At 42.5% G+C, this 26,028-nt stretch overlaps 1 protein-coding gene across 24 annotated transcripts in view; it reads left to right on the top strand.

Moving 5' to 3' along the window:
- The window catches only part of LOC105275603 (polypyrimidine tract-binding protein 1), a 350,912-nt gene that overhangs the window by 242,108 nt on the left and 82,776 nt on the right, over window positions 1-26,028 (top strand). For 18 of the 24 annotated variants that reach the window (XM_026971636.1, XM_026971645.1, XM_026971644.1 and 15 more), the window contains one exon: window positions 24,045-24,194. In XM_026971636.1, the coding sequence (XP_026827437.1) occupies window positions 24,045-24,194 (150 nt within the window). Of the gene's footprint in view, window positions 1-16,278; window positions 16,604-24,044; window positions 24,195-26,028 lie in introns of those variants that run through there. The other 6 variants (XM_026971625.1, XM_026971623.1, XM_026971628.1 and 3 more) reach the window with 4 other exon arrangements.

Below are 26,028 nucleotides of genomic sequence, written 5' to 3'. Positions count from 1 at the left end.
TACTTTTCGCTCTTGTGTCTCTTTTTCTCTTGTTCTCTTTTAACGGTACTCTGTTTTTCCACACCGTAATCTTTCGTATACTTTCAATTTATTTTTGCGCCACCGGCCTAAAAGATTTTTCGTGTCTCTTTATTAAGTCTGGTAGTGTGCTTTTATGTGTTGATATGAAAAGAAAAAAAGAATGTGCTTTTTTTCTTTTTCAACTATCTCCCTTTCCAACGATTAATTAACTGTTCCTAAGTGTTCCTAATAGTGTTTACAATGCACGTTCGCGAGATTTATGCGAATTAATCCCGCCGCAGAAAAGTCAGAAACCGCCGAGGAATCACTATTCCACAGTGCTTAAAGTGAAAATCGGGTGCGAAGAGTCGACCTTTCTAAAGCAAGGCAACAGGAAGGTGACGATGAAAGGCGGGAAATGCTCTTTCTCTTGGCGGCTCGGCGCGGTGGTACTGACGAATGGCGGGGGTGGGCGGTAGGTGGAGATGAAAAAGGAAAAGAGTCCTGCCGATGTTCCTAGACGGTCTGAAGAGGTACGCTCGAGGCTCGTAGAAGCTCCCATTCATTGCGCCTTCCAGCGCTGAATAAAGCTTCGAGGGGAAAAGGAAAGAAGAGCGAGCGAGCGAGAGCGGGTACAACCTTCCTCCATATTTCTACTATCTTGCCTTCGGGGCTTTCTCCTCGATATCAATCGTTCCGGATTCACCTCCAGATTTGTCCTCCTCTTCAGCAAATCTCCGTGGAACGACTGTCCCCATCCGGTCGGGATATCGTATCAATCGAGGACGAGTCGAGTCCCGAGACAGGTTTCTCGATCGTCGCTGGTCACTTAGGATTCTTTACTCAACCCTCCGATCGATGATGGGATGCGTGTAGTAGTGGTCTCCTACGCTTGTGATTTGTTCTCCATTTAGAGACTGTCGTTTCTCAATTGCGCAACAGTATCGCGTAAAAAGGGACTCTCTCGCGACTCTCCACTTGCGTAATGCAAAACGCACGCGACGCGATGAATGCAACGTAACGAAATGCGAGAAATAGCGATGCGGGATGGTTCTTCTTGTTGACAGGTCGTAGTTCGCACCCTTTCTCGGATGGCACACACAACAGAAAATCGTATAACACGGTATTAACCATATAACGTCGCTAAGTGGATGCGGATCCGCTTTAATCCGGATTTTTAATTTGCTCTGTAAGATCCCGTCTACCGTGAATAATCGCGTTTGGGAAACGCGGATTAAACGGGGGTATATAAATTGATTAGTTGCACGCTCGGCTTAATGAGGACCGTGTAATTTACATTCCAGCCGTTGTGAATTGCTAATTTTAATAATCGCGAAACTGGACTCGCTGAAACGTAAATACGTCTCTATCAGCGTTTCATTTCCGTTTCGTAAATAACAGTCCATATAGAATTAATATTGCAATTTGTATTTCCATCAGTCAGAGCCGCATGATAGAGGCTGTTGCGATTCTTTCGAAAATTCCGCGTTTAATCTTCCGCCATTCTGCGTACGTTTCATGAATCATCAATTAGTTCTTCGTGACTCGCGTTTTATTAGGGATGAGAAAAATTGTAAATCACATCAACATGGTTTATGTCAGCAGTTTTTAAATGTTCAAATGGCATTTAATTATAGATGTTGAATCCAGTTACTTAATACTTAATAGATTGAGAATAATCAAGATAAATAATAAAAATATGTAAAAAACTGGAGGAATATCATGCATTTTCATCTAGAAATATAATTTTCATCTAGAAATAATCTTTACTTTCTCTTTACTCGTTAAATCCCTTCTGTTATCAGTTCGGTCTCAGCGAATACTTTCAAATTTTGTAAAGCAAAGGGTAAGATCTTTGGACGAGCGGTCCACACAAAAACAGCTCTAATGTGTTCGCCGGTCCACTTTATTAGGACGACAACGGGTTCTTTTGTCACCGTTTCTTTTTGATGTAGCATTTTCTGCTTCGTTCCGTCCCATTATCCACGAATAGTAGCCATGTCACCACTTATCCATCCGCGTGCTTATCCCTCGTGCCTGGACACCTCGGAGGACAAAAAGGAGAGAAAAGACCAAGCAGAGCAAGGCTTCATTAAGGGTGTTACGACACAGTTGATTATTAGCTCTTCACGACTTTGCTGTTTTCTCTCGATCATCTTTGACATAACTTGTAATTATCCCATGATTCGCATCATTATGCTCGTATGACATTTCGTTTGAGTTCCGTCATAAATATGATTCAAACACAATTAAAGTAAATTGAGAAAATTTAAAAATAGTTTGTCATCTATTGTTCCTTGTCATATTATAGAGCGATTTTAAATTTAAAAACATCAGATATGTTTTAGATGTATAAATAAAAGAGATCCAAATAATGCGGCTAGTAATGTCCTTTTTAAATTCTTACGTATGTATCTTTCCATCTTCGGAGCACGCGTTTCATCCTCGAACGAAAGTAATCCACTTGTTTGCAGCGACTCGAATCGATTATGATGTAACGAAGCATTCAATACGTAAGTCGATTATTATAAGAGTACACGCATACAAAGACTCCAAAGAACGATTCAAGTCGATCACGAGCATGAATAGCTTCATGCCAGCTTTGTATGATATGGTAAGATTAGATATTCTTATAGCCCTTTTGTCGATGTTGCGGTGCTCTCGTTTTGCCGATTAAGAGCGGCAGAGAAGGTCAACACGAACAGTGAACTTTATGAACGCCGTTTCTGTCGGAGAAACCGTCACTTCCACTTCCGGAGCGGCAAGCTAATTTCGAAAGCATCCAAGGAAGCTGCATTCGAGTCCCCTTGCTGCCATATCGTTTTTCTTTTTTTTAACGAACTTAAGCTTGCTTCTGAGTAGCAAAGTACTCCAAAGTGGAAGGCAACTCTAGAATTTCGATCTTTCGCGAGTTTGCGTTATGCGAAAAGTGCAAATGATGTCATATAATTACGTGCGAATGCTTGCTTCAAGTTAAGTTCCAATTGGAATATCCAAGTTAATCAGAAAGCATATTTTATTCAGCTACAATCGAAAAACGTTATTAAACACTATTAAAAATGTAACAAGCAATGCGAATAAATTCGGAGATTTCTCGCGAAATGTATCAGTTTTACGTTCTCCATCTTCGCATTTCCTGCTGGAGGAATGTCCGTTCACGTGTTCACGTGCTTACTTCCAACTACCAATAAGTTGACGTAGTCGTGTCGGAAACGGCGAAGTATTCGAGATTGCTGACGGCGTGCACGCGAAGTTGCCTCTCTGCTCCATTCTCTCCGCGAATCCTGGAATTTTATATTAAAAACGTATATACGCGGGCGAGCGGCAGGGAAGGCGGGGGCCAATCACCGGTGCGGGACGTCTGGAAACCGGACTGGAACTTCTCGCTGGCATGTCTGACATATTTCATGCCGGAATGTTTCTCTCCGAATGCACCGGAACATCGGGCACGATTTTCGAATGCCGGCCGTCCCTCGTGTGGATAATCTCGATTTCTCGATTCAAGAGCGGCAGTATCGTACGGTGCTGCGCTGAGCAAAAGTATCGCCGGCACGTTCGCTCGACCGGCAAATATTTCTTTTTACGGCGATTAATTCGAGTCGCGCGTGGCCGAATACGTCCCGTAACATTTTCCGATCTTCCACCCTCCTCCCGGGGCTGAATCGCGACTTCTAAAAACCCCGGGAAGCTCGACAACATGCAGGCACCTGATTCTGAGAACAAATGGAGTGCGTGTAGTGATAAATGACAATTTCGTTTATTGATCGCGTAGGCGCTATCAGTAGAGAGAATCAATACTTTAATCGGATAATCGGGAGGCTTTGGAAGCCTTTCGACGCGAGTTTATGCGAATCTGCACTGATAAAAAACGTTTTATAGAATGATGGATGTTTGCGCTATGTTCCAAATGCGAAGTCGAACAGAACTTTCAATCATGTTGGACAGAATCGCACAGAATTTTTTGCACGGCCATTCTGTTTAAAGTTTGCCGGCAGTGCATTTAGTAGCATCGATTAATACGACTCGTGACAAAAATGCAAGCGACATCGAATCGAAATAGATGATACAGCTTGGGGAATCAGGTTGCAGTTGTTTTGAGCCAGCACAAGTCGGAAAATAGCTGACCCGCGGCGTTTTCAGACATCAACGATTATCGATGACAATTCTACGTTTAAAAATACGTCATTGAGTTTATAATAAGCGTAATACGTCTGAGGACAGAATTAAGAAAGTTTGCATTATTTCGAGAACTAAGAGTATGATGGAGTATCTTTATCGATGTTTCGTCACATTATGTTAATACGTATCAGTATATCTCTCACATATCGATACATCGATAGCATCTCATTTTTAAATTAATAATTTTACTTTATTTGTTCATTGTACTTAGATAATATCGAAAAAGAATACTGCGGTTAACGATGTACAGCCGTAAGTTATAGCCACAGATGCAGCTGTGCTGATAAATGATAACGATCCACCCTCGCGTAAAGCGACGTCGGACAACGCGATCGGGATGATCATCCTTATCTTGCCGGTAAACCAGCAATCGTTACTGGACGCTGTTCTTGTCGGGGAAAAATTTTTTTACGTTCTTATTACGGGTTTAATGCGTTGACGTCACGTTTACTAACGAACTCGATAACGACGGTAGTAGTGTTAACGATACGGACGACACCGCACTCCGCCTATCTTTACGACGGCTTTTATTTGCCGGATAAGCAGAAACTACAGAAACATTCTTTCGCACCGGAAGCATGCCACTTATAGAGAGGAACGGCAGGAAAGTCTGTAGCACACGAACGGGGTCCGTCGTTCTCTCTTTCTCCCTGTCTTTTCCTCTGCGACGCGCGTAGTCGGCTTGAAAATGCGAAAGCGCGACGATGAATTTATCGACGTCTGTCGACGCGCAAGAAAGCTCTAAAGCAGCTTTCACAGAAAGAGGAGGGAAGCTCCTCGGAATTTCCATGCCGCAGAATAATGTAGAGAGGAAAATTTCGTCCCGCGAATTTTCGAAAGAGGTCCTTGTCCAAAGTTTCAAGTTTATCATCGTGCCAATGTAGCGTTCATTAACATGGCTCAGTTATGTATTATAATAATATTATTCGCTTCTGAAATATGGAAATTATAAACTTTCTCCCAGTTAGTTAGCTGGAAATTGTGAAATGTGTAGTACGTTTACGCGAGCAGCGAGTGTTTTTTCTGGCAAGTAGTGAATATCGCATGCATAATTGATCTCATTGAGCTCACGCTGGGGAGGCAAAACATGATAAATCGGATGAACACGCGGAGATTAGGATAATCGAATGGAGAACCGTTGCTACAAGTAGTATGAGACAGGTAACAAGATTCCTATTGAGATTCGAAGCTGCTGGAACCGTGCCAAGACGCGCCTTCTGAGAATGTGAGTAAAAGTGTTCACGTAAGTCGCAGTCGCATCGTGAATGACTCGAGCAAATCGTGATCTCGTCTGATACTATTGATCACTCAAATCAGCTTCATTAATTATTTTAGTGAAGCACAATAATTTTTTTATAAGATATTGATTCTGCTTGTCGCGCTCGACTGTATGAATAATCTAAATTAATATTCTTTCTTCAAAAATATCTAATATCAGTTTTCTTCGAAAAGAGAAAATATTTTGCCGTTTTTGTCTGCTAAATATAATATAAAAAGGAAAAATTAATTTAACGTCTAGCGTGTCACTTTATCAGTTAGTTTAACATTGAGTGGAATTTTTTAGACAGTTAAAACCACGAAGGTTGAAAATACCAAAAATTTCCAACATTTTTTACATAATTATGCTGCTCCATGCTATTTTTCTGCATTTTTGTCTTTAATTCGGAATCTTGGCGTGCACTCACGTGAATCATGTATTTCAAGAGCGTAATGAAGTTACTTGGCGTTTTCTGCTAACGAATAGTCATAACTATGCTGTTTCTAAAGAATTCTGAATTGCAAACTCTATCTGAATTGCCTGCCTTTTCCCGAAAAGTAGAAATATTTTAACATACACGCATATCTGGAAGAATTTTTTCAGCTTGTTGAGCAAGCATTGAAATACTCATATAAAGGTACGCATAAAAGCATTTTCTCAAAAGACAAGCTTGCGTATAATCATGTTACCTTGGCCAAAGCAATTTTTTAATTACGTTTTTTTCTCAGACATAAATAATAATTATGTATAAAAACTCCATCCATATACATCTGTGTTTTGATATTATTTTCATGACAAAAAGGAATTCTGAAAACTTGTACGTTTTATACAGTAAACAATTTTGATATTTTTATCGGAAAAATAATTTTGACGAGATGAACATTCAGTAATTTTATAAAAATCATTTATAATTATAGGAAAATATATGAGAAATATTTATGCAAATTGTAAAATATACATATTATGTAGAAAAACTGTAATTTTCATTATTAAATATATATATATGTATATATATCGTAAGAAAATGTGTATTACATGGAAATTTCTGCTTACTGTCGAAATATAGATATCGAAATTAATTAACATATGATTTTATGTTAAGCAGGCTTTGTCAGCCGAATGCTGATGAAATCATTATTAACTAATTCGTGTGGTGGAGGAGTTTCTGATAATGTATCAATGATTATGGTCGTATTGATACGTTATTAATGTAGTTGCAACACGACAGATATTAATTACGGTATTAATAAGTTATTAAACCGATCCGAGATGAAGGTACACGGACAAAACTTGATTGAATGAAAACTCTTAACGTCATGATATATATTTCTGGATAAAAGACGGATCATTACGACCAGACCGTGAAAGTTCGTAAGGTTCCATGGCGAGTCATTGTAGTTAACTCCATGATAACAGCTAATAGTAGAACAGAAGAGAGTTCTGCTTAGGTCAGAGATAATTAGGTGCTCGCGTTTCTCTCTTGTTTGTTCGCTCATGTAACATCCCAACGTAACGTTAGACAGCTTCGCTTTACATCAAGCTTTATATCAAGCTGACATGTAGGAATAATTGCTCTGGGATCACTTGAATCTTATGCGAACATCGCTCTATAAAATCTTCCGAATTCTACGTGTCCTAATTACGGCGAAACGATGTGAAACGTGACATCGCATTCGTGAGTAAAAAAAGCTACTGACATCCGGGGAAAAGCTCGATTTCGATTCCCCGTTGCTTTTTTGTCGCCATTTCCCGACGAAATTCAGCTTTTCGCATTTCTCGCGCGCGCGCGTATTGAAATCGTCGCACGTTGAGGCACAACTTCACTTACACGAATATTTTACATATCGACAAATATGTTTTTTTTTTCTTCTAGTGCGCTCTTGCACGTGTATACATTCATTCTGCGAGTTTATCCGACGCGTGTCCTGGCAACGCGTGCCCCGGATCGAGTTCTCGAACTTGTAGCACGCGTATACACGATGATATCCCGATGAGCCCCTCCAGGCTGTCGGAACTTACTCTTATGTTTGGACTTGTTCTACATGCTGGGAATTCTTGAGCAAATAGAGCTCTGCTGCGGTATTAATCGCAACGAAGAGGGATCCGCGCGTAATCAGGCGAGAGGCTTCGAGCGTCGCTTTGCAAACATGTCTAAGGCGATTGATATTGATGCAAGATCTTTTTTTTCATTCCGTACCTCGATATTAATAGGAAAACCATTGAAATTTTATACGTGATATAGAAATATGTATAAAGAAATATTCAGTTACATTAAAAAGTAAATTCTGTATTTTATATGACTAGATAAAAGTAGATAAAAGTTGTTTAAATCTGATAACGATGACAATGAGACAAGTAGCTTAGTACTAGTAGTGTTATTTAACTTGTAGTAGTGCCACTTATATTGGCAATAAAATCGCAATCACAGTAAATCCATGTATTACAAGTAAACAGAATATAAGATTGTGTTGCACAGCACATGTCCTCTCCCTCTTCTCTTGAAACAAAATAAATGTGTCTTTTTTGATAGTACTATTCTTAGTTTGTGTTACGAAGTCCATTTGTCATACGAGCGTTAATGACGAGAAACAAAGAAGCATCGATCAGGCTGTATGAATAAAGTAGTGAATTTTGCCGAACGCGACGCTCCGTTCTTTCATTTGCATTTAATCGAGGCATGATATCTACGGCGATATCTACATCATAATAATCCGCTTGATCCTGGAAACATGTCGACAAGCTCAAGCCGATCGTTACGCATACTGCGTCATTAAGTTTATGCATGCGGCGGCCGTAACTTACGCTTAATAACTCGAGCGATTGTTCCGCACGAAAGCCAGGCTACAATTAAGTAGAATGAAACCGAAAATGCGATCCCGACGTACTCGAGCGATGCAAGATATCAAGATTAAAAGCAGTTTTTATTTACGGTATCACCTTTCATCGAATAGCTTGTGATACATTTATGATATTGTTCGCTAATTACATAAATATTTTTTATATTTTTATTGTTCACATACTATCGCTGGAAAGAGAGAGAAAGCCATTCGCACTTTTACCATAATTGTTTTTAATTGATACCTGCAATATTCTATCAAGGATACCGTAAATAAACGCGCATTGATTGAAAATTGATTGGACTAATTTTGTGCACAAGCAACGTTTCATTAACGACGTCCTCGCAATTTCGAAGTAGCATTTACCGCGATTTATAGCGTAGCATCACCGTCGATCCATTTACTTCACGCACAAACGATCGAACCAGGTCCATATCCCCTCAGTCTCGCTAATCACTCGTGTGTCTTAATGTAATATAGCGCGGATTAAGTGTCTGTCATCGCAAATGAGCACACAATCGATTCAGTGTCCAAGAACTCGACGAAGCTGTTTCGATCCCACGCGCGTCTTTCATATCACGCGCGGAAAGAAAGAGCAGCGCGATTAATCACATTGTCGTGTATAAGCCGGCCACTGTACCCGAATATTCATTGTATTGCTCTGTGTGCACGCCAACGCACGCTAGTGGACATAAAGGGGTGAACGCGCGCGCGCGCGCGCGGAGGGTGAACGGTTCATCAATAACCAGCATTCGCTCGTCCGCCCACGAGTCTCCAACCCCTCTTGCCGTAAAAGCAATGAAAATGTAGGAATCTCCCATCACGGTATTCTACCAATTTATTAACCGACCCTGTCAACTTTTCCCGCCGACCCTTTCCGACGCTCCGCGTAGATGCCAATTGCGAAAGCTGGCTGCGGTCTAACGATTTTACGAAATGATTTCAACATTGATACACCCTTTACGGCGAATAAACTACTGCTTTCCGAATATATTGTATTTGTGCTGGATAATCGATGTTTCTTAATGGATTCACATGATTTGATTCACTTCTTCTGATTCAATCTTGGAACTTAATTGCATTTCTCGTGAGGGATTCCTTACATTTATCAATTTAATTATTGTGAATGTACGATCATCCCAGCGCGTGATCAAAATTGGCTCTCACGATATGTAGATTCATCTAAATTCGTGTATTATCCATCCGAGATTGTGGCGTCGGGAAAATGCATTGAACTCCCATCAATTATTCACAAAACTTTGATTTGGTTTAAGGCGACGCGCTGCCATTAGGAGGATATTTCCGTTTTTCAATGATCGGTAAACCGACTGTGTCTGTCACGTGAGGTTCAGTTCACCGGGTAAATTTTGATTCTGATTGCTGACGATTGCGATTGGAGATTTGATAATATTCTTGTTTAAATCCGTGCTATCCGGTTCGTACATTATTTACTTTGCCGCATCGAGCACGAAGAAGCGGGAATACGTGTCACGTAATAGGCAGATCGATCTTTCTGCCGTTTGATCGTGATTTATATAATCTCGGATGCGAAATCGCGTACATTTTGCGTATGCAACAATATCACGCGCGGTAAATTGACCAATGACGCCATTTACCACTGCCATCTTCCATAAACCCGACGTCTCTTTAACATTTTAGTATTGCTTATCTTTTCTACGCTTCCACGAGAGGTAGAATTAGTAATAACCGGCCTTTCGCTACCAATTGAATATTTAATATCTATCGTTATCGCGCATGTTATATAACGTTGTTACACAATTGTTGAATACATTACGGCGGTATACATATTTATCGCCGGCAGGCTGGTAAAAAGTATTCCGTAAATCTGATATCAAACGTAGTATTTGGTTTTATACCATTAATTATGATATTTCATTGTTCCTATTTAATACAGCAATTCATGAAAAGTTGAAGGTTGCAAAACGAAAAGCTCGACTATTTATGGGAAAATCGTACATGACATGTTATAAATTTTATTTTTATTTTAACCTCTCGCAAAACCGATTGTAGAAATATCTTGCACGAGATAGTATATATTAATCCCATGTCTGCGTCTACAATAAAAATTCGTCAAATCGTTCCCGAAAATCCGTCGACGGTAACGTTTCTGTCGGTGATCGAGCGTGTCAAATCGGCAAAAGAAAGGGAGTAACGAGCGAACCCTTTGCCGGAGGCAAAGGAAAGGATAGTTAAGGATAGTCGAAATGGCAGAAAAGAGAAAGAGAAAGAAAGAAAGGAACGAGCGGAGAGATTGCAGATTGTCGAGAGGATGCGCGGAGGGTTGAATCTCCCTAGAAGAGCCGGGGGAATGGTGTCGGGCCCGGGCTTCGCGAGTGGATGGAGAGACGGCGAGGTAATGCATATTGACGTTTTGCCGATAATTCCCGCGGCGTCCCGGCGCTAGGCGTCGAACGAGAAGATCCCCGGTTTGCGCGTGGAATTTGCGGGAAGGATGCGATTCTAGTACGAGGAAACGAGGGTGAAAAAATCGGAGTTGGTGAGCGGCTCGATAGAGGACACATGATTTTCCGATGGGGAAGCATCCTCGCCGAGGGTTGAAACGTGAACTTTTCTGTGTTGGAGAGTTCTTCTTCGTTTGTTATTTCTTAACAAGATGATCGAATTATTGTTCCCAGTTATCACGTGCTTTTAAATATTTGTCCTCTCGTAAACGGTTCACTGTAATATTACTATAAATTACGCTCGAAAAGCCGATTTAAAGTTTGCTCCGAGGAGTTTTTATCGCGCGAATAACACTCTATGTACGTTCGATCATACATGCGTCCACGCGTGGCACAGCATGGATGATATACTCCCCTATTTTTGTAGACATGGGTGTTTGTTTAACATTTAACAAAATACACCGGACGCGTATTCATAAACACCGATGGGCCGCGACCAACCGCCGTTGATCACCGTCATCACGCTTGCTTGTTTTCACGTTTGGGCGCGTGAATGCGATTTCACTGCGATACATCGGGCTGACAAATTTTTTCTCCAACCACTTTGACGTTCAACCCGACCCCAGGAAATTTCTAACGCGAGCGAGCGATATTATTTTTTGCTTTCCAACTGTCGAGTTGCGCGGCCACGTCGCAGTTATCGAAAATGCGAGAGCGCGCGGTTTTGCGCTTTCGAACGTTGTCCGGCGCGCAAATTATTCCCCGAATACAACTTGGTAATGAAGCGAAAACCGATTACCGCACTATTTTCACTTTGGAAACGTCCAATATTATCGATCATCGTTTTGCACGAGTCTGATGTGCGGATTCGTCCGGCTGTCCAAGTTACAATGTATGTAATGTATCATAATCACCGCATTATTATTTGTTGTAGACATCATAATTTTATTAATCGTTTATATGAGATTTAATTAGCTCGCGCCGTCCGATATCTCCTGCCACTCAATAATTACAGAATAATCGACTTCAAAATTGTCCTGCAGTCTGTTATTAAAAATTAATATCGTACTTATCGTATGGGACATTCTGCATACCGACAAAACATCAAATAAATGACGAGAAAGAGTTTTTGTAAATATGCTAGGAGAAATGGATTTGACACGTGACTAAGGTAGAAAAAGAAATTTAAAAGCAACATACGTCGGTTTTATTAAACGCCCGGCGTTCCCGTTCGGCTCCGTATTTCTAAAATTTACCGGACCATATTTACCCGGTCGGTTTCTCGATCGCTCCGTCAAAACAACCCCTTCATTCGTGTAGCTCGCCTCTGGCGTATGAAATTCGATCGAATTAATTAATCCGCGGTGGTGGCGGCCGTTACGCTATATATTCGCGCGCTTTTTCACGACAGCCTCGCAGCCGGTTAATTCCGCGGGTTCGTCACAGGGAAAGAGAGAGAAAGAGAGAAAGCGAGAGGGAGGAACGGTTCCCTGACGTTTGCGAGGGGGATGTACTGGTGGGGGTTGCGGAAAGACGGGACAGGGCGAGGGCGCGTTGTAGAAAAAAAAGAGGTACAAGTGTCCCATCGAAATCGATACCGTGGCTGGTATTCATCGGAGTTGAACTCGCACGATGATTGGCGACCGGTGAGCTGCGAGGGCGGATGCAATCGGCTGTTGCTGGGGTGTTGCGGGGTACGCTGGCGGGAACAGGCACCGTGGATGGGGAAGCGGAAGCGGCCGTTTGCACGACTGTACAATCGAGTGCGTTAATGCGGTTCCGGCGTGTTCACGTTCGAACTTCGCGCAATTCAAGAAGCGTGTGTAAAGACACGATTGCTCCGTTGTTCACCCCTGGCGAACAGCGGTAAGAATCGCTGAATCGCACCACGTACCCCTCTGACGTAAATCCAGACGCGCCGGACAGCATTAATGTATCCGCGTGTACACGGGACCAGGTGGTGCTTGCTCGTGGCGCAGAATAAGCCATACGGAAAATAACTCATTATTGGCGTTAATTAATATCGAGGACGCGGGTGCCCGCACGTTTGCAACGCCCACCTTCTGCCCCTTACCTTAACTCTTCCACCCCAACCCCTCTGGATACATTCCTCATCGCCTTTTCCCTCTCTGCCTTCACCGTTCTTGTTCTCGTGCGCTTTTCCGATCCTACTTTTTCTCAGTAGAAGACTGTACTGCAAGTTATCACCGTTCGCTCTCGCGCTCGATTTATCTTCTCGCTTACTTTCTTTTATCGTCGTGTGATTGGGATGGCTCGAGCCAGCTTTGTCTCCCTTTTGACCAGTTTTTGTCTTCCTTGAAGCGATTGACCAATTAAACGAACCGAAAATTCTTCTTCTCACAATTCTTTTGTCATTTTTTGGGAAAACTTGCGTCGATTCGTGGATTTATCGTAGTATTAATGATGATGACAGTACCACGAGCGATCGGTGTTTCTTTGTCACCAATCGCTTTCCTGCGTCTCCCGCGTTTTTCTGGGACGTCGGAAAAATGAGTTTAGTTCTCAATTCGTGCGCTAATTAATCCGTTCGATACGGCGAGGAAAGGCAAATCTATCGCTGATTCCGGCAACTTAAATTATGCACAGTGAAATGAATTTTTGACCGTCCGCTTTCATGAATTTTCCGGCGCCGCATATTAAATCGGGATAACAGAAATAAAAATACTCGTTTTATATTCACGCCGCGTATCCTGCACTAAATGTAATTTTGTTCTCCATTTTTTTCTGTTGTGCACTACATTCCATTCCGTAAAATATGTTGCTTATTACACAGAACCCATAAATATAAACCGAGGATACGCTGTAATTGAAAGCAAGTGCACACGCGGGGCGAAGAGATTGACGGTTTACTTTGCAGATAGCAAAATATTCGCAGCAAAGGATCACTCTCTCATGAACGTTTTACGAAGAATGATTTCGTTATCGGTACGTCAAAGAATCTGCGATGAAACTTTAACGGTGGGACGTCCGGTGTAAGCAGGTCGACGTCATAAGAAATTCGTCGTCAGAATGTACGTAAGGATGCACAAAGACTCGACGACTTGGTGCGCGAATGCATCCCATTGTGAGCGAAGGAAGTGCAGGAAGACCAAGCGGGAGGAGCGAGAGATGAAGGGGAGGTTTCTCCTTTCTGCGTCATCCTCGAATGCACTCGGGTGCATCTGTCGCGGGCTCTTGCGCTTATCTCGGAGCACCGGAGACGCTTTCGGGTGGCTTCCGAAGAAAGGAGCCCGGGTTATCCGCTTCGAGGACGAGGAATGAGGTTGGCCGAAGGGCACGGGGCTTCCAGCCGGCACGGGGTGGCGGAGCGGAATGGCGGGGGAGGGTCGTAAGTTCTGGAAACGGGGGACCGGGGCGCCTACTTGGATTTCTAATGGAGATACGACCACCCCATCGCCACCGTCGCCGCCGCAGCCTGTTGCGTCGTGGCACGTGCCGTCGAATCTAAATGCACTTGCACCATTAGACGACGCTTGCTCGCCCGTTCAAGTGACTCTTCGGAAAACGTTGTGCTATGAATTCGTGATGACGTAATTTCGCCGTAAGCCGCAGGCAGGTCTTCGCGCTGAAGAGAATTCGTGCGTCGAAAATGGAAAATGAATAAATGAATAATTGATGGATTTTATCGTTATACTCTTTTTCATTGGAACATGTTCACGTTGTAATAAATAATGTAATGTAATGTAATAAATAATATAATAAATAATGTACAATGAAAAGCTGAAATTGCAAAATGCCGCAGTTTGCAGTTACATTAGTTGAATATGTGCGCGGTTGAAATTTATAATATTGAATGATAAGCATATTCTTTTTATTTTTGATCTGCATTTGATCATTGAATTATCTTCATTAGGAATTCTAATTGTGAAACAGAAGCAAATTTAACTCCTCATTGACATTAACTCGTACCGGAGTGCTCTCGTGTGCAGAGTATCAAAATTCGCGAAAGCTCAAGCCAGACATGTCCATCACCTCTCTCTTCATTTGCATGAAATAGAATTTTTAAACGTTACCGCGCAGCTTTAAGGACTTTCTAGTTTCGTTTTAAATCGAATAAGTGGAAGTTAAATCGAAATAGTCCATAAAATAAACTACAATTTCTGCGCTTATCAGTCTAATTTTAACTACTAAAATTTCCTACTTAATTAGCTGTCGACTATTTCGATCAATTCTTTTCGTAACATAATTATGCCATTAAATAACTATGCAAGACTCAAACATATTGAAAAAAAATATCAGATGACCATGAAATATCTTTATATTGCATATCGCATTTACGTAACACCACAAACGGTACGCGTATGTTGCCTCGCAACGCTGAAGGCCAAGAAAACTATCGCGAATTGGTCGTAAATGCATCTGCAACAAAACGGGTGTAAAACGATTGCGGAAAAGGAAAATACATCATAAAAATTTCGTGTATAGAGGAGAATCCCCTATTATGAGATATGCTCCTAATATGAGATAATGGGGTTTCTGCTAAACTAGTGAGCACCATCTGTTAGTTCCACCATGAACTTATTACTCTTGGTGTAAAATGTATTTAGTGAAAAATTCATTGTTCGTTATTGCGTTTAGCCTTTGCAAGAAAAGATTTGTGAAATTGTGAACATGTCAAAGGAACTTGAGGTAAGTCTTTAAACCTTGTTTATTATATAATAAGGAAATGGTTGGCAATAAATTCAGTATGCAATGAATAGAGTAGAATCATAGTAACAGGAAAATACGCAATTTGTTGAATTGCTTAATTGTAGAGGTTAGATTTCATGATCGCGGAACCGCTAGGCGTGTGGCTCGTATAATGAGATATTCAGGGTACTCTTAATATGAGATAATTATTGCTCGAATATGAAGATTATGTAGTGTAATATAAAGAAAGAAAATACTACTTAAGGTTAAAGAAAAGTTAATACGAATTTATATTACGAATTTTTGTGTATTTAATTTTTATAGAATCTGACTATGGAGGTTAGAGATACGAGGAAGCGTCGACAGTGGAATCGTGAAGATTTGGCGAAGGCTGTGGCAGCAGTATTTTTATAAAACTATCTAATAAAGATTTTAATTGCAATACTGATGTATTTTGCTCTTTTAACACCGATTTCTCGAAGTATCTTATATTAGGAGCACACTTTCTTGATCCTGCGTAAAGCTCTTTTTTCAAAATTGTTTTAATTTTCGGAAAAAATAATATTTAAATTAGATTTTTCATTTTACCAATCTAAAGTTTATTAAATTCTCTTCAAGATAACGTATTACATTTTTAAATTCTGCCTATAGATTTCCTTACATTCGGCAAAATCGATATGGTATCTCATAATCGGGGACTTTCCTCTAACTATTATACATTTCCGATTTTACATCTATAATAGTTGACGCACGTCACGTTTGCGTCGGATGCACGAATGCGGTGTAATACCGGGCTCGCGGCGGCGGGCGGCGCGCGTCGCTGCCAGCCGAGATGCACCGAGCCGCGGCGGAATCGTCCGAGCGTCAATGTGACATCGACCGAACGGGTCACGCCGCAACACGTTGTTCCGCGGGCACGTTCGCGCGCGACGGATGCGACGCGGTGCGTCGCGTTGATGACGGCGACGGTGGCGACGGCGACGGCGGCGGCGGCGGCTGCAGTAATAACAGCAGTAGCGGTTATGTTTCGGTTTATTAACAAGAACCTGCTGATCGGGAGCGTGGAAATGGCGACGGTGGGCCCTGACGTCGGCGTCGAGCACCCGGTGCCGCGCATCCCGCACGATATTTATCGCGGCGAATCTCACCACCTGCTGGCGCTCCATGGGGGATCCATGGGCATGCGCGGTAGCCTCAAGCACGAAACGTGGGGCAGGAGAGGCTCGCATCTCAGGATGTACGTGGACCTTTTTGGCGTAAGTTTGTCCCTCACTCAACGGCGAATAATCGGTAATCCACAATTGCGTCGCGAAACGTGTTGATCCGAATCGTGAATTCCACGTTGATCGCTCGTTCTTTCCCGCGTGGAAGTGACATGGCGTCCACGATGCCGGAGTGAGTCACGTGGACCGAACGCTCGACGTTCACGCGCGTCGGTGATTTAAATTCAACTTTTAATCGAGCAGCTCGATACGATTTCGCTCGACGTGACTCTTGGACTCTCATTATGGGCGCTTGTCTTTCCTTCATGAAAAGTGCGAACAATGGCCGAAAACAATCGGTCGCGCCTTTCCCTTTCTGCTTTACGTCCCGCGCTCGCTTTGCGTCAGCGTTGCGAAACTGGGTCGATCTTTTCAATTGCATTTTTTTGCATTCTACTCCGAGTACCATTTATACGCGACGCGCGTGATGCGCGTCGTTATTTATTTACGAAGGAAAACAGTGTCGGCTCGCGAGACAACACTGACTCTCATTCGGAATATAGTGCGGTGCGATCCGTAAAAAGGAAATATTCCGCGATAGTTTTCTCACAAAACAGGTCGGCGCACACGTGCGCGCCGCCATGTTTACAATGAATCCAGTGAAACTTTTGCAACTCGCCGGAATCATATTCCGCGACCGGGAAAATAAATTTCAATAGAGAACGTGGCTCGCGGTCGGCCGGAAGCCGACTTACTTCGAATTCGGGGTCATCCTCGATCTTGCGCGCCCGGCGTGCCTCCCCTCGCCAATTACTGGCGACCGAGGTCGGAAGTTTATGGTTCGCGGCTACTGCGTAACATTTATCTTCCTCCAGGAGCGAGGAGAACGTGCGTGGAACGTGCGTTTCCCCGGGTTTCCCTTATTTTGGAAAATGCCGCAGGGCGAGCAAATGAGGCGAATGCACCGGCCGTCTGTTACGGGGTCTAAATCACGTTTTTCCCTACTACCCCTGCCGCCGGCTCTTGTGTCATTTGACCGCTTTCTGATATCAAGCGTCCGCTGCGTGGACCTTGGTGATTAATGTTGCGTTCAGATGTACGAAATGTGCAAGACAATATAATTTCAGTGAGACCTGAGGCGTTCTCGTATTGTTTCTGCTGAATCGTGGAATTTGGCGTAAGGCATTTATGGACTAAAGCCTGATCTACAATGTGCCCTTGTTTCTTGAACCTTTTCTCTTATTTGATGCTTTCTCGACGTACCTGTCTGTTTTGATGACAATTGTGTTTCTTGTCTATTCCACAGTTCGTTAACTTTTATCTTAAAATAGTGCATTAAGAAGCCAAAAAGTGAGATGAAAAGAGTAAGAAACAAGAAGCAAAGAGCACATAGATCAGGCTTAACGAACGCCGCAACTTTGTCTTCATTTTATATTGGGTCGTCCGGAAAGTTCGTGCCGATTTTTAATAGATGGCGTTGGAACATGTCTGAATATATCAATGTTATTGAAAACATACGATTTATATACATATGCTTAAAGGTGACATTTCAACGCATCTTTACGAAAAAAGTTGTTTCAGATAAATTGATTCGTGTCAGTTTTGTACTCTTTTGAAGATGGAAGAAAACAAAGAACATTTTAGACACTTGATGCTTTTCTATTACCGGAAAGGCAAAAATGCCTCACAAGTAACAAATTCGATATGTTCTGTTTACGGAGAAGGCGCTTTAGCTGAAAGAACCGTACGTAAGTGGTTCGCTAAGTTTAGAGCTGGTGATTTTAACCTTAAAGACCAAGAATGCTCGGGCAGACCCTCTACTACTGATAATGACCAAATCAAGACACTGATCGAGAATAACCCACGCTACACGACACGTGAATTAGCAGAGATACTGAAAATATCGAAAACCACTGTCCACGATCATGTAGTGAAGCTTGGTTACGTAAGTCGCTATTATGTATGGGTTCCGTATAATTTGACCGAAAAAATTTAATGGATCGCATTTCCATCTGCGACTCGCTGTACAAGCGCAACGAAAACGTACCATTTTTGAAGCAATTAGTGACGGGTGACGAAAAATGGATCATTTACAACAATGTAGAACGAAAAAGATCCTGGGGTAAGCGAAATGAACCAGCATTAACCACTCCGAAAGCCGGTCTTCATCCAAAAAAAGTCATGCTCTGTGTCTGGTGGGATTGGAAAGGAATCCTATATTATGAGCTCCTACCACACAACCAAACGATAAATGCAGATAAGTACTGCTCGCAACTGGACGAATTAAAGACAGCGATTCAGGAAAAACGTCCAGAATTAGCTAATAGGAAGGGCGTCGTGTTCCATCAGGACAATGCCAGACCTCATGTTTCTTTGACTACCCGACAAAAATTGTTGGAGTTTGGCTGAGATGTGCTACCTCACCCACCGTATTCACCAGACATTGCACCTTCAGACTTTCACTTATTTAGGTCTTTGCAAAATTCTCTTAGCGGCAAGAACTTCAACTCTTTGATCGACATAAAAAACCACCTTGAGGAGTTTTTCGCCGAGAAACCTAAGAAGTTCTGGGAGAATGGAATCTTCCAGTTGCGTGAAAGATGGACAAAGGTTGTGAAACAAAACGGTGCATACATAAGTCAATAAATATTTATCGACATAAAAAAATGTTGCCTTTGAATTTTCCTTCAAAATCGGCACGAACTTTCCGGACGACCCAATATTTGATTATAGCTGATGTTTATTTTTATTGTCCTTAAGTCTTCAGATCGCTTTGGCGAAGGCAGGTGTATTACAGTCTCGAGTACGCGCAAATAATTGAGATTTAATGTGTCGTTTATCTTATGCACTCGCGAGACAGAGAGTGCGAATTATTAATACACACACGTAAACACGGGGTGCACATTAATACGACGTAAAGTTGCTCCAGCCTTGAGGTGGAGGCGCAAAGCTCAGCCGGCGCGATTGATCCCATATTATATGCAACCGTGTAGTGTAGTGCGCGGGTTACATTATACTTGCTGAACGCGAACGTAAGTTCTCGGAACTGCACGTATCCTGTAATATAAGTGCATATGAATCATCCCGTTATCGTGATAACCATTGAAATTGCTGCAACATTTTGCCGCATGATTTTTTATCTTTGCCCAGTTGTTATATACTCGCGTTTCGTTTGGTAATCGTTATAAGGCCTTGAATGTCTTAACGAAGTCCGTAAAACGTTTCAGAATATTTCTTAATAAATTTGTTTAACGGAAATGTGCTCGCGCATTGCGAGAACGTATTTTGCAATAAGCATTATGCAATAAATATATGAAGTCTCGTATTTGAAATCTAACATCGTAATCTTTCATCTTATCGTCTTTACATCGTATTTAATTAACTCGCGTAGCGTTTCTACGGATATTAACTTTTTCAGATGGAAAGATAATGTCATTTTGCGCAGTTGCACTAACTGAGAAGCATCAACGAGATAACGACCTCTTTTCCAAGACTTGAAACTTAACTTTCATGCTGCTTATTGATCGCGAATGCCGAAAGATGCGAGATTCGAGATGGGATTCGCGCGGCAGATCGATGGCAACATACGTTCGTCGTTTTCTGTAACGATTGCTTTTCACGATCGACGTGACTGCCTAATAAGCCCCGTCCGTTACTAAGCCGCTCTCATTTACAGATACTTTTAAGACTGGAGGCATTCGCTTAACGGCAGCGGCGCCATAAAGGTTATTGGCATGTTAACTTCGCTTTTACACGCTTACCTTCGGCACTAGAACGCGCGGGAAGTTACGATCACGTGTTTATCGTCCGCGCAAGACTTCCTGCCGACACTTCATGGATAACACGCGCTTCAGATGTAACTCCTTGTAATACGCCACGGCGAATCTACAATTACTACCGCGGCTGTCTGGTTTACGGCGTCTTGGGTGCGTGCATCCCATGTAACACTTTATAAGGCACGTGTTTAAGACGCAAAGATATGCGTCTATCTCTCGGCAGCAATCTATTGAATTACGACATCGTAATTTTTTGTGTCTGAATAACACGTTTCATTGAATTCTTATATCATGGCGAAATATTCGAATGACACGAACATATAGATTCGTATTAGCAGTGATATTCATGTTATTAAAATTGAATTACTTTTTAGATTACTTTCGAATAACTTTAAATTAATTGATGGACATTTTTAACGAAAAATTGCATTATCAGAATTATTGTCATCGAAAAGTCTTTATCGACTGCTTGTGTAGTGTACGTGATGATGATGGTACGTAACGCCTTAGAGAATGTATGAGCCTGTGTCAGACAAGAATGCTATCGCGACCGTGCAGCGGTACATTGCCGATAAATCAGATCGCAGGTTCATGTTCGACTTTTGATGGCCGCTGTGACGCACGTAGCTCGCATAGCCTATTTCCTACGAACGATTTTCCACGAATTGCCTCTATTATTCCCAATTATCGGCTCCGATGAGAAAGAGCGATCAACGAGATCTCCGGCACCAAGATTGCGCTTTGGACAATTACAGAAAAAAAAAGAAACACTCACTTTTGTAAAGTAAATCTCGGTTGTCAACGTAGAAGTCTAGAGATTTAAAAAAGCGTTCTGGCTCTCTCTCTCTCTCTCTCACACACTACAGCTGTTAATGTGGCAAAGTTGCTAGTATTATCGCTTTACGAAATAATTGTACGATCATGAATTAAACAATTATCGAGCGCGAAAAAATCAACGCGAGAGAGGCAAGAACGTACAGCGAGCACGTCAGTGTTCACCCTTACACGACGAAAGTGGAGAAAGTGGAGAAACACGTTGTCCAAAGCTTAAGATGGGAAAGAGTGCGGTGATGGTTCTGGAGACCGTTCTCGACGGTGAATGAACGCCACTTGAAGCGAACCTTGTTTGCCAACGGCCACGTCTCCACGGCGTGGTTCGCGCCCGGCGCGGGCGGAGGAACATCGAGCAATTAGGGCGCTTCTTCTGGAATCGACAGCCACTCGTGTCGTACCGCGATCCTCTCTAGAACTCTCGTGGAATTCTTCGCGTCGCTCAAGCTGTCTGGTCCCTCGGATCTTTCGCGTTTAGAATCGATTGCTCCGTCGTCCGGTTAGCGTTAACTCTTGCCTTGTCGTACGTCTTTTCTGTTGTATCTATTGTAACACGAAATTCTTCGTGTTATGACCGTGACTGCACTGTAAGACGAAGGAACGTGTAAAGTTCTCTTGTGCTACGCTATTCTCTTTTATTTCTTCATTTATTGACGAAGACCTTAATGGGAAATTCGAAGTAGGAGATTAGAGAATTGTTACGCTGCGTAGGATAGGAGACGTAAAAAAGGGTTGTTTCCGTCCGCGATGGGATACATTTCTCGATTGACGATCCCAATTCAAACTCATTTTATGTAACAAATATCTTTCGTAAACAAGCTTTGTGAGATGTTAATTGTTAACAATCAGTGCATGAAATACTGTGGATGAATGCGATGTTTCTTTCTAATTCTGTTCTCAGAAATGAGTTTGAATATTGCAAGGAATCGAAACACGCCGTGCCGTCGCGACTTTGACCTGTTGAACCAGAAACGCTTTTCATGACGGGTTATCGCCGGCCACCCTCGTCATGGAATCCGTCTTGTTATGTCGGCACACCACCGCGATACGGCACGCCAACTCGTTTATAATCCGATTTCGTTGTTGTCGTCGACGCCGGCGTCGTGGCACACTTCGTACAAGCGAGATTAAAGCGACGACGTGGCCGCGTCATGGCCTCACGAAAAGGATTCCGGGAAAATTGAGGAGAGCGTAAAAAGGGATGTTGGCGAAGGTTGATTTTTAATTCATTCATGGATAGTTGATGCGACTGCCGGACTCAAGTTAATGCCGACGGTATTTATGAAAGACAAGGGAGACCGTTTAATCCGCATCGGATTTCTCTATTATGTATCATCAATTTTATTTTACATTAAACATTTTAATATTTCATTCTTTCTAAATGAATATATGTATATTTCAGTATATATATTTTAGGAAAGAGGTGGAGAGAATTTCAGTAATTGTTTTTATGATGCTTGATATTGTTGTTACTTGTTACATTTCATAAAATAATCACACCCACAGATTTTGAAAATTGATTGAATTTTTCACACAGATAAATGTGTATTATCCAATTTCAGAATCTCCATATCTATCACAAGTATATTTTATTTATTTTAAATATTTTATTTATACTTTCCGCCGATGGACTCGTTTTCGCGAGGCATCCATTAATCAAATCAATTATCCGTTAATAAACTGTAATCCACGAAGTGTTTTTAATTACTTCGCCGTTCTCCATTCCCTGTGCCTTGTATCGATTGACACGTTCAGATAGAAATATCTGCCACTCGTTCGAACTCCGTTCCGGGACGCGAAAGAGAGATGGATTAAGGATGGGGTGACTCTGAAATATCCATCTTCCTTAACCCGGTAAGAAGCGCGTTTTCCGATCAGTTAAGCTCGACTAAACCTCAGCGACGTTCCTAAGAGAGCCTCGGAACGACTGGGAGAGGAGGTAAGCAAAAAGGAGAAATAAGAAAAAGACGAGGGAAAACCAGCGACCCGGTGCCGGGAGGATAGGTTTCGGGGGTTCTCCTCGGAAGCGACGAGAGAGGAAACGCCAGCCTCTCGACCGAGTTCGACTAGATAGAGGCGTGATTGAAAAGTCCGCCCCGGGCGGCACGAGTCTCAATTTAAGTGTACACACGAAGCGTGGTACATATCTCCGGCGCGTTCTTCGACTTCCGACCGCTGCATATGGAGTAGCATAAGTGGCTGGGTTTGTAAATTCGATCGGAAATTCAATAAATTCCCTCCCTTTTCCCGCGCTAGCGAGGAGGATTGCGTGAAAGTCTCATCAGGTCGGCTGACCTCTTCTGTCCCAACGCACCATGCGCGAGTTAATTCCCCGCGCTCATATCGGAGGAACGTGACGCGGTTCGGAGGAGACAATTGATACTATCTCGTAAATTGTGTATGCGCGGGATATAGCTGTCACGTACCGACGTGCAGTCTCTCGAACGATGTCATGTATCTTCTAACTGTTTTCGTTCAGCGATTATTTCGATTCATGTGCTACCTTTTATCGTGTTTGCCACTGTATTATTTATTAATCTGTACATTTATGTGATGCTCACTGTCTAATTTTGATGTTTCTAAGAAATATTATTCGCGCCCAAAATTTTCAGGAATATTGTTTGCCATACTTATGTCGTGAATATTAACCGTAACCCTTCAATTTGTCAAAGTATGTTCTTCAACGTGATTACATCGTTAGGCTTAGGGTAGCGGAAACACAAGATTATATTCTTGGATATTACATGATCTCAACATTTTCTTTTATTTATGTGACCATTTATATTCTTTGTCTTTTGCGGGTTGTATATTTATGGCGAGCTAGACATTAAGTTCTCGGCCCTCGTTTTATCCGACGACTCACCGGGGATTCATTCTTTTTGTTCCAGGTTAAGCTCGACAAGAGTCACAGTGGCAAACCTTCGAGAGTCATTCATATCAGGAATATACCTAACGAGGTGTCAGAGGCGGAGATCATCCATCTGGGTCTGCCCTTCGGCCGCGTCACCAATGTTCTCGTTCTCAAGGGCAAGAATCAGGTGAGTGCATTAATAATAATACGTTCAACTACCGTTGAACTGTTTGAAATGCTGTTTCGCGCAGGAAAAACGTGTGTAGAATCATCGTAAATCATTATCGCGCTTATGGTCGCGTGAGTAGTTGAAGAATCAACGGCAGAGCACGGCACGAAGAAAAATATTCCATTTAACCGGTCACGGAGTTTTCCTGCTGCGAACGGCATCATCATTGCATAACGACGTCGTTTGCACGTACTCGCAAGTGCTGCGATCGTTCCTCATCACCGAACAGGACAGAGCAGAGACACGAATACCGCAACGCACTCGAGAGAGGGTTTGTGGTCGTACGAGTGACGCGCACGGTTGGCCGTGCAATAGCAAAGACAATCGAGTCGTCCATCCGATCGGTCGATCCCAGTCGGCGATCGCCCGTTCAAGCATTATCCATTATTATCCGTACCGCGCCAAAGGCGAATCAAGCTCGTCGGCCGATGGAAACGCACGCAACCCCCTCGATTGCACCGTCGTTGACTCTATCCAACCCCCTTCGGCACCCGATGTACCTACCTCGGCAGCGCGTCCTTTCAACGCTCGTTCGTGACGCTACACGCATCACGACCCTATTATTTCGCACGACGAGAGCCGGTTTATCGAGTTCCAGTTTCGGTTTATCGAGCAACGTTTCCTATCGACCGGCCCGTCCAGTTCTCCAGTTGTGATCCGCTGTAGACGCAGCTCTTTGAACGCGCTCGCGGGCTCCCGTGTCTCAATTTCAACAGGGTTAGCAAGCTATCTCCTTCTCATGTCATATTTACGTTGATTTTCAGAATGTCTCTTGTCATGTTCATGCGTAATATCGTTTTTTTTTAATGTGTACGTTTTTAGATGCCCGCTCCGTGTATGAAGTTTTCACGTGTCAATATCTGTTACTGGTTCGTGAAAATTTGAAAAGTTTCTCCTTTACCGTTATTGTAAAATTAAAACTGACAGAATAGCAAACTGCGAGCAATTTTCTGGCCTGCTCGTTGCAACGGTACGATCGAATTTTAGCGGACGATACTAATCGACCCATCTGCGATCTCGCGCGGTGTGTACGCTCGATTACGCCCAAACGAAATTACGTTTATGTGGACGCGCGAGCAGCCATTCCGGCCTGCGTGATCAAAATATCAATTCGCTTTGACGACATTAATTCCGTGCTTGCACGTGCGACAATACTCGCCAGGAGGTTAACGTTGCTTCATAAACCTCTGCAAATTTTGCGATGTGCGTCGCTGGTAATGACCGCGTATTCAAATAATGCCGCACGTCCATCCCTTGCCGCATCATGACTTTGTGCTTGTACTGCGTTGCGATATGCAATACAAGTGGTCATACGGACACATTCAGATAATCCATATTTGTTATCCATGGGCTCTTACACGGGTTATTTTTTTTTCACGGAAAATGCAGATATCGTTGTTCAGCCTCATCGACACAAATATTCATGACTTCATTTAGATGTAATGAAAAATGATGAGTGTTGTTAAAATCATCGTTATTCGTTGTATTCGTATTAGCTTAATGAATAATTTTGAGTAAAACAATTCTGCTTCTAAAAATTGCGAATAAACGTAATTTTTCTCAAATAAACTTTCTGTATTGCTTTCCGTTTCACGGAACTTCTGGTTTTTGAAAATAGAATTTAGTACAAAATGGACAAACAATGTGTATCATGCGCATCCGATGTACTTCATCAGGATGTCTCTACAAAATTTTACAATTTTCGGTGGCAATGGATATCTTCAATGATGTAAGCACGAGTTGCAAAAATGGGCCGACATCCAACAACTTCACTTTTGTGCATACGTTGTAC

The sequence above is a fragment of the Ooceraea biroi genome, chromosome 8, assembly GCF_003672135.1.
Source record: "Ooceraea biroi isolate clonal line C1 chromosome 8, Obir_v5.4, whole genome shotgun sequence".
In the NCBI taxonomy this organism is placed as follows: Eukaryota; Metazoa; Arthropoda; class Insecta; order Hymenoptera; family Formicidae; genus Ooceraea; species Ooceraea biroi.
This window is presented reverse-complemented; position numbering and strand designations above follow the sequence as displayed.